Source organism: Octodon degus, unplaced genomic scaffold (genome assembly GCF_000260255.1).
Source record: "Octodon degus isolate 3935 unplaced genomic scaffold, OctDeg1.0 scaffold00256, whole genome shotgun sequence".
Lineage (NCBI taxonomy): Eukaryota > Metazoa > Chordata > Mammalia > Rodentia > Octodontidae > Octodon > Octodon degus.
Genome location: NW_004524832.1, coordinates 1,445,908 through 1,461,296, shown reverse-complemented (window position 1 = coordinate 1,461,296; position 15,389 = coordinate 1,445,908). Strand labels below are relative to the sequence as shown.

Sequence of the window (15,389 nt, the reverse complement as noted above, 5' to 3'; positions counted from 1 at the left end):
GAATGAAAAGGGTGTAATTACCACAGACTCAGTGGAAATTCAGAAGATTATCAATAGCTACTTTGAGAATCTTTACTCTCACAGAATAGAAGACACAGATGGAATGGACAGATTCCAAAAAAGGTACAAATTACCACAACTGAATCGACAAGATATAACCACTCTCAATAGCCTTATAACAGCCAATGAAATACAAGATGTAATAAAAAACATACAAAGAGAAGTCCATAAATTACGATAAGTTGTGCTGGAATTTTCATTGAATTGTAGATATTGTTGAATTTCTTGTTTAATTTCATCTGTGACCCATTGGTTGCTGAGTAGGGTGTCCTTTAATTTCCATGTATTTAGGGTTTTTTTTTTTGCTGGTTTCTTTTGTCCTTTATTTCCCGTTTCATTGCACTATGGTCAGATAATGTGCATGGGATAATTTCTCTTTTCCTGCATGTACTTAAGCATGACCTATGTACCAATATGTGGTCTGTTTTAGAAAATGACCCATGTGCAGCTGAGAAAAATGTGTATTCAGCTGTGTTTGGGTGGAACACTCTGTATGTGTCCTCCAAATTCATTTGTCTCAAGCTGTGATTGAGTTATGTTATTTTTTTGCTGATTTTTTTTTGTCTCCTTGACCTATCTTTTTGGGATAAGGGGATGTTAAGGTCTCCTGTTAAGATTGTTGTATTGGTTATAAGATTTTTCATGTCCTTTAAAATTTGCTTTATATAGTTGGGTGCTCCCGTGTTTGGTGCATACATGTTTATGAGTGTTTCCTCTTCCTCTTGAATTTTTCCCCTAACCAGTATCTAGTGGCCTTCTTTATTTCGCTTGAACATTGTTGGTTTGAAGTTGAGACGTGTGAGAATAGGATTGCTACCCCTGCTTTTTTCTGAGGTGCTGGGGCGTGTAATATTGTGTTCCATCCTGTGACTTTCAGTCTTTGAATCTCTTTATGAGTTAAATGTGTTTCTTGTATACAGCATATTGTTAGATTTTGTTTCCTAATCCACTGTCTATTTCTCTTAATTGGTGAATTGAGTCCATTTACATTGATGGTTAGAATTGAGATGTATTGACTTATGATTGACATGTTTTTCCCTGTCGTCATTTACTCCTTTTTCTCCTGTGTTTAATTGCTTGCACTATTTAATTGATTGCTTTTGATCTCATTCGTGTAGTTCTGATCATTTTGTTCCCTCTCTAGAACATCTTTCAGGAGCCTGTTTAGGCTTGGCTTGGTCATCATGAAATTGTTTAGTTGTTCTTTGTCATGGAAGCATTTCACTTCTCTGTGAAACTTGACAGAGAGTTTTGCAGGGTATAGTAGTCTGGGCTGGAATTTGTTTTCATAGAGGACTTGAAGTACTCTGCTCCATGCTCTTCTTGCCTTCATGGTTTGTGAAGAGAAGTCAGCCGCAATTCTGATGGGTTTTCCTTTGAATGTGATCTGCTTCTTTTCTCTAGCGGCTTTCAATATATTATTCTTGCGCTGAATTTCTGGGATCTTGACTCTTACATGTCTCCGTGTGTTTTTCATTGGGGTGACGTTACTTGGTGTTCTGTATGCTTCGGTTACCTGGATGTCAGATTGTTTCATCATATTTGGAAAGTTTTCTGCTATTACTTCTGCCCATGTTTTTTAATGTCATTTGTATTGACTCCTTCCTTCTCATTGATGCCTATTAGTGTCACATTGTTTATTTCTGCATCGTGTTGAAGGTGATGGATTATTTTTTCCTGTTTGTTTTTAAAAGATCTTTTCACTAACTGAACCAGCGTCTTGAAGATCTGAAACTCTGTCTTCACTTTCACTTAAATGGTTTTGCTAGCTTGTCATTGATATTTTAAATTCCTGTATATCTCTTTGACTCTGCTTCATGCGATCTATTTCTTTCCTGTATTGCTCATTGAAGGAATCTGTCATTTTTCTAATCTCTATTTTTTTTAATCAATGTCTTCTTTTGAAGCAGTTACTATTTCTTTTAGTGCTATGTTCTCTTCAGATTGCTTTTCCTTCCTATGTTTCTGTAATTGATTCTTTCATTCAGATGCTATGAGTTCCTCTATAACTTTCTGCTTTTGCTTATTTACTATCGACACTCTTAATTCATACGTTTGAGGTGAGCTAATGTCCTCTGCAGTTGTTCTGGGTGGGCATTGTGTTTCCTCCATATGTTTCTATATTTGATTCTTTACTGTCGATGCTATTAATTCAGGGAATTCTTTTTTCATTTCCAATCTGAGTTCCTCTATACCTTTCTGCAGTTGTTTCATTTTTTTCAGAATCCATTGATTCATTGACTTCAGCTGTGTGATTCCCAGTTTGTTCTGCATTAGTGTCATCTGTACTTGTTATGGGAGGGGTTTGGGTCTGAGATTACATTTTTTTTACTGCTTCTCGTGTCATTTTGTGTAACACTGTCTTCTAACCTTTGTTGTAGAGCTTTGGTGCAGTTATAACCTTAGTACCTTCTGAATTTCAGGTGAAAATCTACAAAGGTTAGATTTATCCAGCTATGCCTTGCTTCGGTGTGGCTGCTGTGCTGAGGTTCTTCCTGATGCCACCCTTGAGTGAACCTGTTTTCCCCCTTTGGCAAGATGTTCTGCTCCTGGACTAGTTGGGTGGTTCTGTCCCCTACTCTCTGTGGAGGGATTGCAGCTGCAGAGTTTCACCTCAGGCCTGTATGCCAGGCCTGAGGTCATTGTGGAGCGTACAAGGTGGAGTAAGAGGGAGAGGCAGCTCTCCCACACGCTCACTGGGCCTGGGCTAGGACTGGATCTGGGGGTCCCCAGAATGCGGCAGAAATTCTCACTGGGTTGTCATTTTGGGGTGATGTGCTACGGAATGATGGGGGTGTCCAAAGAGGGTGGAAGAGGGTCTTACCCAGGCTGCGCCTGGGCTGGGACTGACCAGTCCCACTGGTGGAGGGTAGCTAGAAACTCTCCCACACACTCACTGCACCTGGGCTAGGGCTGGATCTGATCTCATGGATTTAGATGTAAATTTTAGTAGCCTGCTCAGAGCCATCAAGTGCTTAGTTTGCGAATCTATGCAGTTTATCTTTTTGTTTTCCAGATTAATGTGTTCAGGGCCAGCCAGATAGCTCAGGAGACTAGAGTGCCTACTTAGGCAGAGCACAGGTGCTGGGATCCTGTGCTTGACCAGCTCCCAGAGTGCGCTGAAACAGTAGTTGAGACTGGGGGTGGTGATGTGTGCCTGTCATCCCAGCATTTGGGAGTCTGAAAACAGGAGACTCACGAGTATAGTCTATGTAGTGAGACCCTGTAGACCCTGTACTGAATACATAAAGTAAATAAATAGATAAAATAAATGAGTTAAGGTGTTCTATCTTCTGTGTGTACATCATGTCTGGTAAAAAGCATACTGTAAAAATATGGTTTACTGCATGTTTTACACCATACTTTAAAAATATAAAAATATATATGATTAGGAAGATGAAGAACAAAAAATAGGTTAAGTCACAGCCTTCCTTGTATTGAAATATAATTTTGAGAACAAAATTATAGAGGGCTTTAGTTTTTAAGGCCTAAATAACACTCAAAAACAATAATCATGCTTAAAAACTGATTTGGTGAATAAGAGATTTTTTTTTTCTCTTTGAAATTGTTGGTCCTTCAGTAAATATATTTGAGTTTCACTTATCAACTCTCTAAATGGTTATTTTCTTTTTTATGCAGGGGCCTGAATTAATGAATAAATATGTTGGTGAATCTGAAAGAGCAGTTAGAGAGGTGAGATTATTATACTGTAAGTGACACTCTGCAAAGAATCACAGTCGTGCTGTCTGTAGTTTCCATTTTATATTGAGTAATGTATTTTGAGATTTCAAGATCTGGACTGCAGTGACATGTTTCTCTTTATTTTTTTGTCTTCAGTATTTGAGATGTTATTGGTTGTGATGAGGATTAGTACACATGATTCACTTTGTACCCAGTTTTTAACACACATACCATGTGTGTTAAAAAAGCCATGTATTGTTTTTCAGTTGTTCCAGTGACTTTTCAGCTTCAAATTTAGAAACAGATTTTCTGTAAGAGGATTAAGTACCAGTATTTTCAAATGCTGACATTGTTACTTAAGTCCCACCAATTCACAGTTTTGTATCACACATATTCAAATGTTTGATCTTTCACAGCACATTAACAAAATGAAGCAACTGGAGTACCATTGCAAAAGATGTTACAGAGTGCACATGATTCTGACAGGGCAACAATTAAGATGTAATTTTCTTTAGGAAACAATCCTACTAAAAATATGAGAATAGAAGTAATTTAAAGCATCCAAGACATATTAAATGCAGAACTGTAATTCCAAATTGCCATTTAGTATGATTTGTATTGCAGGATATAAAACTAACCCCTACCTATGGAATGTTAAGCTGACACCCAAGATAGTCAAAGCCTGCCATAATTCAATATCGCACTATTTCTGGTTGTACCAAAAAATAAACAACCAGAGAATGATTTCACCTCTAGAAAAATCATTTACACTTAAAAAATGCGATGAGGTGGGATTCTGTCCTTTTTAAAAATGTTTCTAGATCTACTAAAAAGCTTGTATTTACAAAATAGTTGATGAAAATGTTTCTCTGGATTGTACAAGAAAAGAGACAGGGAGCACTGATAAGGCATGGTGTGTAATTAGATCTGGCTTCTTTGTCTTCTGCTTTATCAGAAGCTGCACTCTCCTCAGTTTTAGTTTCTCCATTTTCTGCAGGTAAATCTTCCTTGGTTTGTTGATTAGCCACTTTGGCCTGTTTTCCCTTGGCTTCCCTTTTCCATTTGCTTGCACTTATTTGTCCAAAGATTTATCCTTTCCCACTGCTTCTTTTGGCTTCCTTTCTACTTTAGCTGAAACAGGTTTAGCCGACAACCTCGCCGATCTCCTGTTGGGCTCCTCTTTTGCTGCCCTTTGGCTGAGCTGGCCTTCCTCTTGGGTATCTTGGCAGCGCACGGGGCACGTGCGAAAGCTGTAGGAGCTGCTCAGCTTGACTACTGCCCTTCCTCCTGCCGCCAGAGCTGCTGGAACCCACAGCGGGGGGCTGTGGGTTCTGAACCGGATGGCGACATATGTTTCTCTTTAGACAAACGTTACTATTGGAAAATGAAATTTTGGATAACTTATAATACTTTGTTTTTATTTTTTAAACATCATACTAACCTTTATATTTACCAAGTAAAAGTATTTTTAACAGGATGAACATAAAGGAACATATAATTTCAGAATCAGATTTAAAATCCTTTAAACTAGGTAGCCCTTGAAGTTAAATAAGCTTATTATATGAAAATTTCACTATACTGCTTCTGTTTTACCTCTACATGATGATTTAGAGAATGCCTCTTCTTTCTCCTGTATTTTAAACCTGACTTAATTTAGTACCTGGTTGTTATATTGCTTTGTATCATGGAAGCTATACAGCTGGTAAACTTGTATAAAGTCAAGGTACCTGGAGACAACAATTTGAGCACAAGTTTACTTTTCTGGTCATAAACTGACCTGTTTCACACAAAGTCACCATATACTCCCAAAGCTATTTAAAGACAGGAGTACACAAACAGCAGTAGAATGGGTGATTGTCACTTATGAAGTACTGAATATCAGACAATGAATTTTTTTATTTGTTTATTTGGTACAGGGTCTCATTATGCAGCTCAGATGCATAGTGATCCTCCTTTCTCAGCCTCCCCAGTGCTGGGATTACAGGTGTGTGCCACCACACCCCTTTTCAGTGGCTGGCTTAGTGAAGGGCCAGCATGGTATGCAGTATTGGCAGTCAAACCTGGGTCTTTGTGCTTACCAGGCAGGCTTGTAGACCATGAAGCTATCTCCCCGGTGCAACCATAAAATTTTGCAATGAGAAATGTTTCAAATTATTCCTTCTCCCAAAATGTAGGTGATGGTAGTTGTGTAAAACATTGTTAATGACAGCATGAAAAAGGCAATATTTACTGTATTAATGTCTTGAGTTTTTGTAGTCTTATTACATTTGAGCATAAAATTGGGGCCTAGGTAACAAACTTTTGGATTTCTTTTTTTCCCCTTTATCATTCAAAGTTTTATTAACAAAATAGAAACACAGACACAAAGCAAGATATTTTGTTGTTACATCTTATCTGACCATAAAATGTAGTAGCAAGTTTTTTAAGAGGACTTAGGTGAGAACTGTCAGTATACCAGTTCCATCAAAAACTGCAGATTGAAATACCTACATTTGATACATGGAATTTAAAAATAACAAATATTAGAAATAAAAGCGTTCTGTTCCTCTAATATTAGAGGATTCCTTGCTTCTTGTAATCATAAAAAAAAAAAAAAAATCAAGATTCCTGTTGCACTCCAGAAGGAAAAAGCTGAGGGAATTCATGAGTAATTTTCATTGCTTAATTGTAAAGTCCCAGATCAAAAGGACTGTTAGCTTCTCTAAACTGGACATAGGATGCACACATGATGGTTGCCTTGGCTGTTACTCTTCTAGCTACTTCCACGATTCCAAATAGTTGTTCATTAAGCGACTCCATCAATTCGTGGTTTCATTTTTTCCTTCTCCATCTGAAAGGATAAACATTTATCCAGTAGGATGAATCTTTTCCAGCCTCCCTATGAAGCAGAATGGCTGGTCAATGAACTGAGATACCATGCTGGCATTGAATACTTATAAAGCTGAAAAGTCATATACTTGTTATACAGAACATATAATACATACTTGAGATAGCAGATGATCCTCTTCATTGCTCAAAATTCAGGAACAAAAACTATTCCAGATTGAATATTTCTAATTCACAAATTTGAAATTTGCCCCTACTTGGGCAATTCCACCATGCCCTTCATGATTAAGCCTCTGACTCTGGATATCTTGTTACCCATACTTCTTTTAGTCTAGATTATTTTCACATGTATCATTGCTTTGGCTATTGGGACAGTCTCTGATTTTGATAGTTTGATTGGCTTCTGCTCAATCCATGTTGCTTTTAAGATTTTCCATTTTCCTGGCTTTATATAAACTATCATTTTCCCATATAGTCTCAAAAAAAAATACGTGACTTTTAGTATATGACTATTTTACATGTAAATCTGTGGCTGATTTGACACATTTTGATTTTTCTTCTAAATCTTTGTCTCAGTTAATAATGCCTATTGTTCATTGAACTGATCTAGGCATTGTGCCAAATACTTTATGTTTCTTCAGTTCTTAAGTCTTTTGAGGTAAGTACTTATTAGTACTTTGATTTCGTAGATATGGAAATTGAAGTTTAGAAGAGTAACATTACTTGCTGAAAGTCATATAGCTATTCAGTGGTGTAGCTGAAATTTTAACTGAGAATGTAATTGCTTAACTGCACTGCCTCCAATAGAGGACTTGTGTGGCTTTGTATTGGTAGTCTTGTCTTCATAATCCTGAAGAGATCACTTTTTCAGCGACTATAGCCTTAGCATCTGTTATGAAGGATACAAAAAGTGGTTGACTGGTTGATTTTTACATAGTAGATTTTGTTCAGAGACATTTTCAAATGGAAGTCAACTAAATAATTTTCTGGAGTTTGCTCCTCTTTGGCTCATATAATTCTCTTTATACCAGATCTTCCGAAAAGCCAGAGCAGTGGCTCCTTCCATTATTTTCTTTGATGAACTTGATGCCTTGGCAGTTGAAAGAGGCAGGTAAGAAATAGTTAATGGCATTGCTATTAAGTTTTAGCAGTTATAAGTAGAGTAAATAGAATTTCTTTATACAAATTTATTGCATAGTAAATTTTCCCCCAATAACACTTAATGAATGCAGTTTTTCCTAATATCCAGTAACTTATTTTTGATTGCCTTATAATATCTTCCTGTACAATTGGGAAAAAAAATTATTCATTTGGAACATTCAATTTTTATATTTATTATCTAGAGAGACCTCTTATTAAGATGTACCAAACTTAAGGTTGTAATAAATATGTGATTAATACTGTAAACAAAGTGAGACATAATAGTATTTATTAGGTTAGAAACCAGTTATTTAAAATATTACAAAGTGCATAGAATTCTCTACAATAAGCTATATTTCCTAAAATATAACTATATAAAGTGTAAACTACTGTAGGTTGAATATCCTTTATTGAAAGTGAAACCAGAAAGTATTTCATCTTTCAGAGTTTTTCACTTTGGAATATTTGTTTTGACTTTCCTAATGATACATTTAAAAATCTGGAATTTCAGAGTATTTCAAATTTTTGAATTAGAAATATTCAATCTGGAATAGTTTTTGTTCCTGAATTTTGAGCAATGAAGAGGATCATCTGCTATCTCAAATATGTATTATATGTTCTGTATAACAAGTATATGACTTTTCAGCTTTATAAGTATTTAGCTGTCTTTTAAGTAGTATTTGTTACTCATAGTACTGTATATAAGCATTTAATGTTTTTTGTACATCTTGATGTGTATATTTATTATAAAATGTTGCTGATAGTAATCATAGGGAAGGTGGAATGATTAGTAACTCCCTGGATTAAGTGGTAAGAAGCATTGCTCTTATGTTCTTTCCTATATCTGCTGCTTCATCAAATGAGAGAATAAATTGCCATCGAGAAACCAACCTTAGAACCACCACCCTATTTCCTACCTCCTACCTGTTTTATATTTAATACATATCCCAGTTTTTGTTTTGTTTTTGTTTCGTGTTTTACTACTTCTTCCATGTTTAAGATAGCACCAAATGGCACATATAGGTGAAGTTCACCTTAACTATAAGAGAAAAACAAGTAGCTAGGCAAATTTGCTGAAGTAATGTGATCTACCAGGCTTAGATGACATCAGAGCCACCTTATTTTAGAGCTTAAAAAGAGATACAGTGTGAAACTGGGAAAAAAATTATATCCAACAGTCCCTCCAACAAAGAAAGGTCTCTGTCTAAAACAAATAATTTTAAAAAGTCAGAAGCTGCAAATTCAAAGACCCAATCAAAAAATAGGCATGTGAGATGAACATACACTTCTCAGGACAAGAAATACAAATGGCAAATAAATATATAAAAAATGTTCACCATCATTGGTCATTCAAGAAATGTAAATTAAAAAAAAAAAAAAAAGCTTTAGATTTCATCTCACCCCCAGAAAGAATGGCTGATATCAAGAAGTCAGCCAGTAACAAATGCTGGAGAGGCTATGGGGAAAAAGAAACCTTTCTGCATATTGGTGGGAATGCGGACTGGTACAACCACTATGAAATTAGTGTGCAGATTCATTCAAAAGCTAGAATTGGAGATCCCATTCAAGCCAGCTATTCCCCTCCTCTTTATTTTTCCTAAAGAACTGAAAACCTCATGCCACAGTGATTTATGTGCACCCATTTTTGTAAGAGTGCAATTTGTTATAGCTAAATCCTGGAGACAACACAGATGGCCATCAGCTAAAGGATGGATAAGGCAGATGTAGTTTTTTTTTTTTTTTTTATACAGTGGAGTATTATTTAGCTATAAAACAGGATAAATTTGTGTCTTTTGTTGATAATTGGATACAACTAGAGGACATACTCTTCAGTGAAATAAATCAGACCCGCATGTGGAAACATCATATTGCCTTCTTAGTGTGAGAACCTGAAGGAGAAAAATAGAATCTGAAGGGTATAGTAGATATTGGGAAAAGGGAATGAACTTATTCAAAAGTTTCTGAGTTGAGAAGGACAGGTGAGAGAGCAGGAGAAAGAGATTTATCTATGTAAGCAGGATGGTTTGGACAATTATACTGTGCATTTCTCCTGGTTTATGGAAAGCAGCAGTTAATGCTTTAACTTGTTTCTTCTCCTTTTTTCAATTTTTTGTACTTTTTCTCTTATTAATTTCTGTGTGTGTGTGTGTGTGGTTGGCTTAGCCCATCATGGGGGTGGGGCTGGCAAGGCATGTGGTGCTAGAAATTGAACCGCAGTTCCTGCACTTTGCCTGTTTGCCTAAGTAGGCGCTTTAAACCACTGAACTATCTCGCCAGCCCCCCTCTTAGGCATTTCTTTTTTCTTTCTTCCAGTTTTACATGAATATATCTGGTCATATGAATAACTGGTTCAAAGACAACTGTGTGTATTACAACAAATACTGTGAAATTCATATTACTTTGTTAAGTGAAATTCTGTATCATTTGTAATTTTTGTTTTAATTCTAATTTGTACTCTCTTTTAAAAAAGAGACATGGTAGGATACACTGTTAAATGTGCACCAGATGGGAGACACAAAATGTTGCAGAGCTCTCATAAAGTGCTTGTGAAATAAAGTAACATGGGAAACCAGAGAAGGGAAAATAGGAGTTTCAGGCATGTTAGAGGTACTAGTGATTTGGAGCTCTTAGATCTATTTCCTGTGATATTCATCATTTTGAATTTTTTAAGGTGTACTCAAAAGAAGAGGAAGATTATATTTGCCTTAAGTCAAATATAAATTAAGTCTGTGCAGTTCCTTTTGTGTTGAAAAATTTATGACCGTACATTATCAAGTTGATTTTCAGAAAATAGGCAAAAACTCATAAATATATGTTGGTGGTACAAAGCTGTTTTGCTTATACTTCATTTGTATTCTTATGTAGTCTGTTTTTTTATAACCATAAGGATCTCATAAGAGTGATATGTTATTTTCAGCTATTGTTTTTTCCAGATTATATGATGGACTCTTATTGTCCAGAAGTAATTGCTCTATCTCATTGGATTGCTGTCATTTGGAAATTAAAACAAGCTTCACATATATTTTTTGGTCTTTGGCTGTCTGAATTAAAGTTTTTAGAGACTGAAAAAAACTACATGTAGCTGTACTAGAAGTACATAACTTGGGATTCTAAACCAATTTCCTAGACGTTAGATGTACTCTTGGTATAAGAGAAAAGAATTCCATAATATGTAAGACATTAATATGTAACATTAGACCATAGAATAGTTGATTTTATTTGTTCAAAGGTATTTCCTAACATAACATTTAGAACAAACCTATATTACTGTATAAAAAAAGACAGTTCAGAGAAAGTTTTAAATCAATATTTTAATTTCCAAATTCAAGATATTTAAACAAATTGAGCAGTGTTTTTTGACATACACTAGCTATTATGCTTTTGTGAGTTTTAAATTGTGTTGAATATTTCATGTGATGGAAAAGAAGACAGTAGTTAGCTGTGAAACTGAGGATTACAGACAGCATATTGTGAAAAAAACATAAATATCCCATTTGTTTAGCATAAGAAATCTTTGTTTCTATAATGATATGTCAGTTATCTCTTTTTTCCATTTTTCTGCTGTATTTAATAATTTTCTTTGGAACTTGAAGAAAAATAAATGAACTTTGAATTTTTCTTCTATATGCTGCACTCATTTAAATTATGGATGTTTTGTTTTTTGTTTTTCATTTTTAAAAGATGTATTTGGTACAGGGTCTCACTATGCAGCTCAGACTCATAGTGCTCCTCCTGTTTTCAGCCTCCCCAGTACTGGGATTACAGGTGTGTGCCACCATGCCCAGACCCAGTTGCTGTCTCAGTGTGCCCCAAGGGTGGGGCTGGCAGGGCATGCTGGACTAGGGATCGAAAGCAGGCACTTAGTCCACTGAGCTATCTCACTGGCCCTAATAATGGGTGTTTTGAATAAGTCATAAACTTGCTCAGGCTGTGGTTGAATTTGTAATCTTTTAGTGAATACTTATTGAATGCTTCTATACCAGGCTTTGTGTTGGGGATAAAATAGCGAATAGGATGTACGACAAATTCCTAAACCTAAGACTTGTTTTATTCAATCTGTAAAATTGAGATTGTAGTAGAAACAAATGTTAGATTGTTGGGATTAAATACATTAACAGTGTTTCACACAGTACCTGGCATTTAATAACTACTTATTCTTATAGTAATTTCTGTGAGATAGTCATACAGTAATAATTTCCATATGGGTAAAATTAGAATAAGAATCAATTGTATATTAGCAAACCTTACCTTGTTGTAGAGAAAATTAACTGAAAAGATTTAGGAATTAGAAAAAAGTATTCTAAAGATAACAAGCCTTTCACAGAGAGCACATTGGCCAAACAATGGCTGTGACTCATCCACATGGCTGACACTGACAAAGGTTCTACAATCTGAGGTACAGGATCTCAGGATAAATCCTGAGGGGATTTCACTGACCTTCTCAGACCCAAAAGCTACAACTCTTGTTGCATAGGTCCTGCTTTACCTTGGTCTTAACCATCCAGTAGAAAAGTATGAAGATGAAATATAGGAAGTAAAGCCATGCTGTTATGTTGAGCTGTGGGGGACTCAGGTCAACAATTTCTGACATTGCCAGTCAAGCAGAAGACTCAATACTACTATGGGCTACTGGACTCTTTTAGAACATTTTGCTGAGTTTACACACCTATAATATTCACATAACAGAACTTAACAAAAAAAGGGTATACAGATGAATGTCCATTTTGTATCTGTGTATTCAAAGTGGTTAGGATAGATATATAGTTACATTCTCTTAATGAATAGAATGATTTGTTCTAATGGTGTTTGTAAATAGGATATCAAGTCCGCATCTTGTACAACAATTAACCACTAAGAAGAATGTATGCAGTGTGTTAATTATTGAAACTGTCTTAGCAATTTGATTTGAAACTGTCTCATTGCTATTTGTTTATCAATAAAATTATGAAAAAAAAAGATAAGCATATGATACAAAAAATCTTGGTTCACAAATGCTTCTGTTCATGAACAATTCAGTTTGTTTACAAAAGCATTTGGCAAAATTTTGCTTTCATTTACAAAGTTGACATTGGTGACAAACATAAATGTGGCCATATTCCCCGCTGTGACACATGGTCTTGACTTTTTCTGGTTGACATCATGATCACAGACAGACCGTGCATACTTGTGGTAAAGCTTTCTTGTGTGCTTTTTAGCAATATAGTGCTGTACAGTATTATTCAATCTAGCATGGCTCCAAAGAAAGTGCAGAGCACTTATCAAGACACATGTACATGACAGGAACGTGGAGAGTAGTAATGAAGGTAGCCAGAATGTGTGCAGCAATAATGAATGTGGCAAGAATGTGTAGAGCAATAATGAAGGTAACAAGAACATGCATGCAAAGCAAGAACAGTAAGAAGATTTTGAAGTAAATAACCATTGGACTGAAGAAGAAAATGTCGCTGATCTTGCCTCGAACTTCATGATGGCAAGCGAATTTGTCAATTTTTGAAGAATCAAGATGCCATCAAAGGAACTGATGTAACAAAAAGTAATAATGTTAACCAAGAAAAGGCCCAAGTTCCAAAGAGGTGGAAAAACTTGTTAGTGTGGTTGATTGAGAAATAGTTGGGAGATGATAGCATCAGTAAAACTATGATCTGTGAAAAATCTAGGACATTGCATAATGATTTACTCCAAGAAAACTACTGTACAAGTGCAACAATTGATGAAATAAAGGTAACCAGCAAGTGCATAACAAGAGTGGTAAGAAGAAGGCTTTCAAGAAAATAGGCACTGAATTAAAGAAGGAAATTGCAGAAAAGCATAAGAGTGATATTCATGTGACTGACCTGGCATCTGAGTACAAGATTGTGAAATCAATGATCTTGGATATTTAAAAGAATACAGATGCTACCAAAGGAGCTGAGTTGGCAAATGGAGTGACAATGTTAACCAAGTTGAGGCTGCAAGTGCTGGAAGAGATGAAAAGACATTTGTTGGTGTGGTTGAATGAGAAACAGCTGGGAGGTGATAGCATCAGTGCAACTGTGATCTATGAAAAATCCAGGACTTTGAACAGTGATTTACTGCGAGAAAGTTGCTCTACAAGTGCAGCAAGTGATGAATTTAAAGCCGGTAGAGGGTGGTTTGGTAGGTTCTACAAGAGCGGTGGTGTCCACAGTGTGATAAGACATGGTGAGACTTCCAGTTCTGACAAGGCCGCTGCAGAAGCCTACAAAACAGAATGAGCAGAATTTGCAAAGGCCAAGAGATAGGCCGTTCAACAAATGCTCAACTGTGATGAAGCAGGGCTCCTTTGGAAGATGCTAAACAGAAGATTGACTCTTGCTGTGTGTGAATGCAAGCACTGATCTGAAGAGTTAAACCACTATCAGCGGACCATTCCTAGACCTGTTGTGAATTCAAGGAACAGAATGTGAACAAGACCAGACTGCCTGTTATGTGGAGGGCCCGTGTCAAAGCTTGCGTCACAAGGTGGTTGTTGGTGAAATGGCTCCACGAGGTGTTCACACCCACTGAAAAGAAATATTTTTCTGACAGTCAGCTGCCTACCAGGTGCCTTCTGATGGGCATTGCCGTGGCACACCCTCTGGTCTTGGTGGATGATATAGACACTGAGTATGCCTGCATAAGGTTAAGTTCTTACCCCTCAGCAGGACCCTTCTTCTACAGCCCCACCGGCAAGCGATCTGCAGCGTCAAAAAACTATACATAGAGCCAGCAGGGCATGGTGGTACACACCTGTAATCCCAGCACTTGGTAGGCTGATGCAGGAGGATCACTGTGTGTTTAAAGCCAGCATGGACTATGTAGTAAATTCAAAGCCCTCCTGAACGATAGAGCAAGACCCTGTCTCAAAAAGAAAAAAAGAAATTGAGAGAAGCTGTAGAAGGTTTATGCTATGCACAAAGGCACTCTTCACCAGATGTTTCAATGTTACTAAAGAGGTCATTAACTCTTTTTTTTTTTTTTTTTTTTTTTTTTTTCGGAACTGGGGATTGAACTCAGGCCCTTACACTTGCCAGAGAAGCGCTTATTCCACTGAGCCATCTCCCTGGCCCGAGGTCATTAACTCTTGAAAGAGTTATGGAAGAAAACAGTTTAATGTACTCCACTGCATCAACCTCATTGACAAAGCCTGGAAGGATGTCATGTACCAAACCTTAAACTCAGCCTGGAAGAAATGTGGCCCAGAATGTGTCACTCCGTGAGGCATAGGAAGTAAAGGAGATTGTGTCAATGGCAAAAGGATAGTTCTGTATGCAGATAGTGTAGATGTGTACAAGAGCTTATTGAGGACCATACGGAGGAGCTAAGGATACAAAAACTTCTTACGCTCCACACTGAGCAGCAGAAGGTGCTTGTTGAAGAGCATTCCACTGAGAAAGAGGGACACAGAGAGGAGATTAGCAGTGATGTGGTAAAACCCAACATGGAAAAATGCGATGAGTGCCATTTTTCTTTGAGAAGAACTCCACACATAACTAGATAACTGAAACAAGCAGTGTTGCATATGTGAAACAGTAATGCGGTGTCTCATTCCTGGAGGGCTATAGAGTGTAGGAAAAACAAGAGACATTCTATAGAATTTTTACAAAATTGACCTTACAGTTAAGAGACAAAGAAGAGAAGAAATGTCTGAAGGAGATGTTCTCAGTCTCTTTTTTTTTTTTTTT

General features: G+C 36.6%; 1 protein-coding gene and 1 pseudogene across 4 annotated transcripts in view; one reads left to right on the top strand and one right to left on the bottom strand.

Annotated features, from left to right (window-relative positions):
• Positions 1-15,389, top strand: part of Spata5 (spermatogenesis associated 5) — a 344,203-nt gene that overhangs the window by 120,450 nt on the left and 208,364 nt on the right. For all 4 annotated transcript variants that reach the window (XM_004646151.2, XM_023706442.1, XM_023706443.1 and 1 more), the window contains 2 exons: positions 3,700-3,753; positions 7,599-7,678. In XM_004646151.2, the coding sequence (XP_004646208.1) occupies positions 3,700-3,753; positions 7,599-7,678 (134 nt within the window). The remainder of the gene's footprint in view (positions 1-3,699; positions 3,754-7,598; positions 7,679-15,389) is intronic.
• LOC105740988 lies at positions 4,162-6,540 on the bottom strand (annotated as a pseudogene).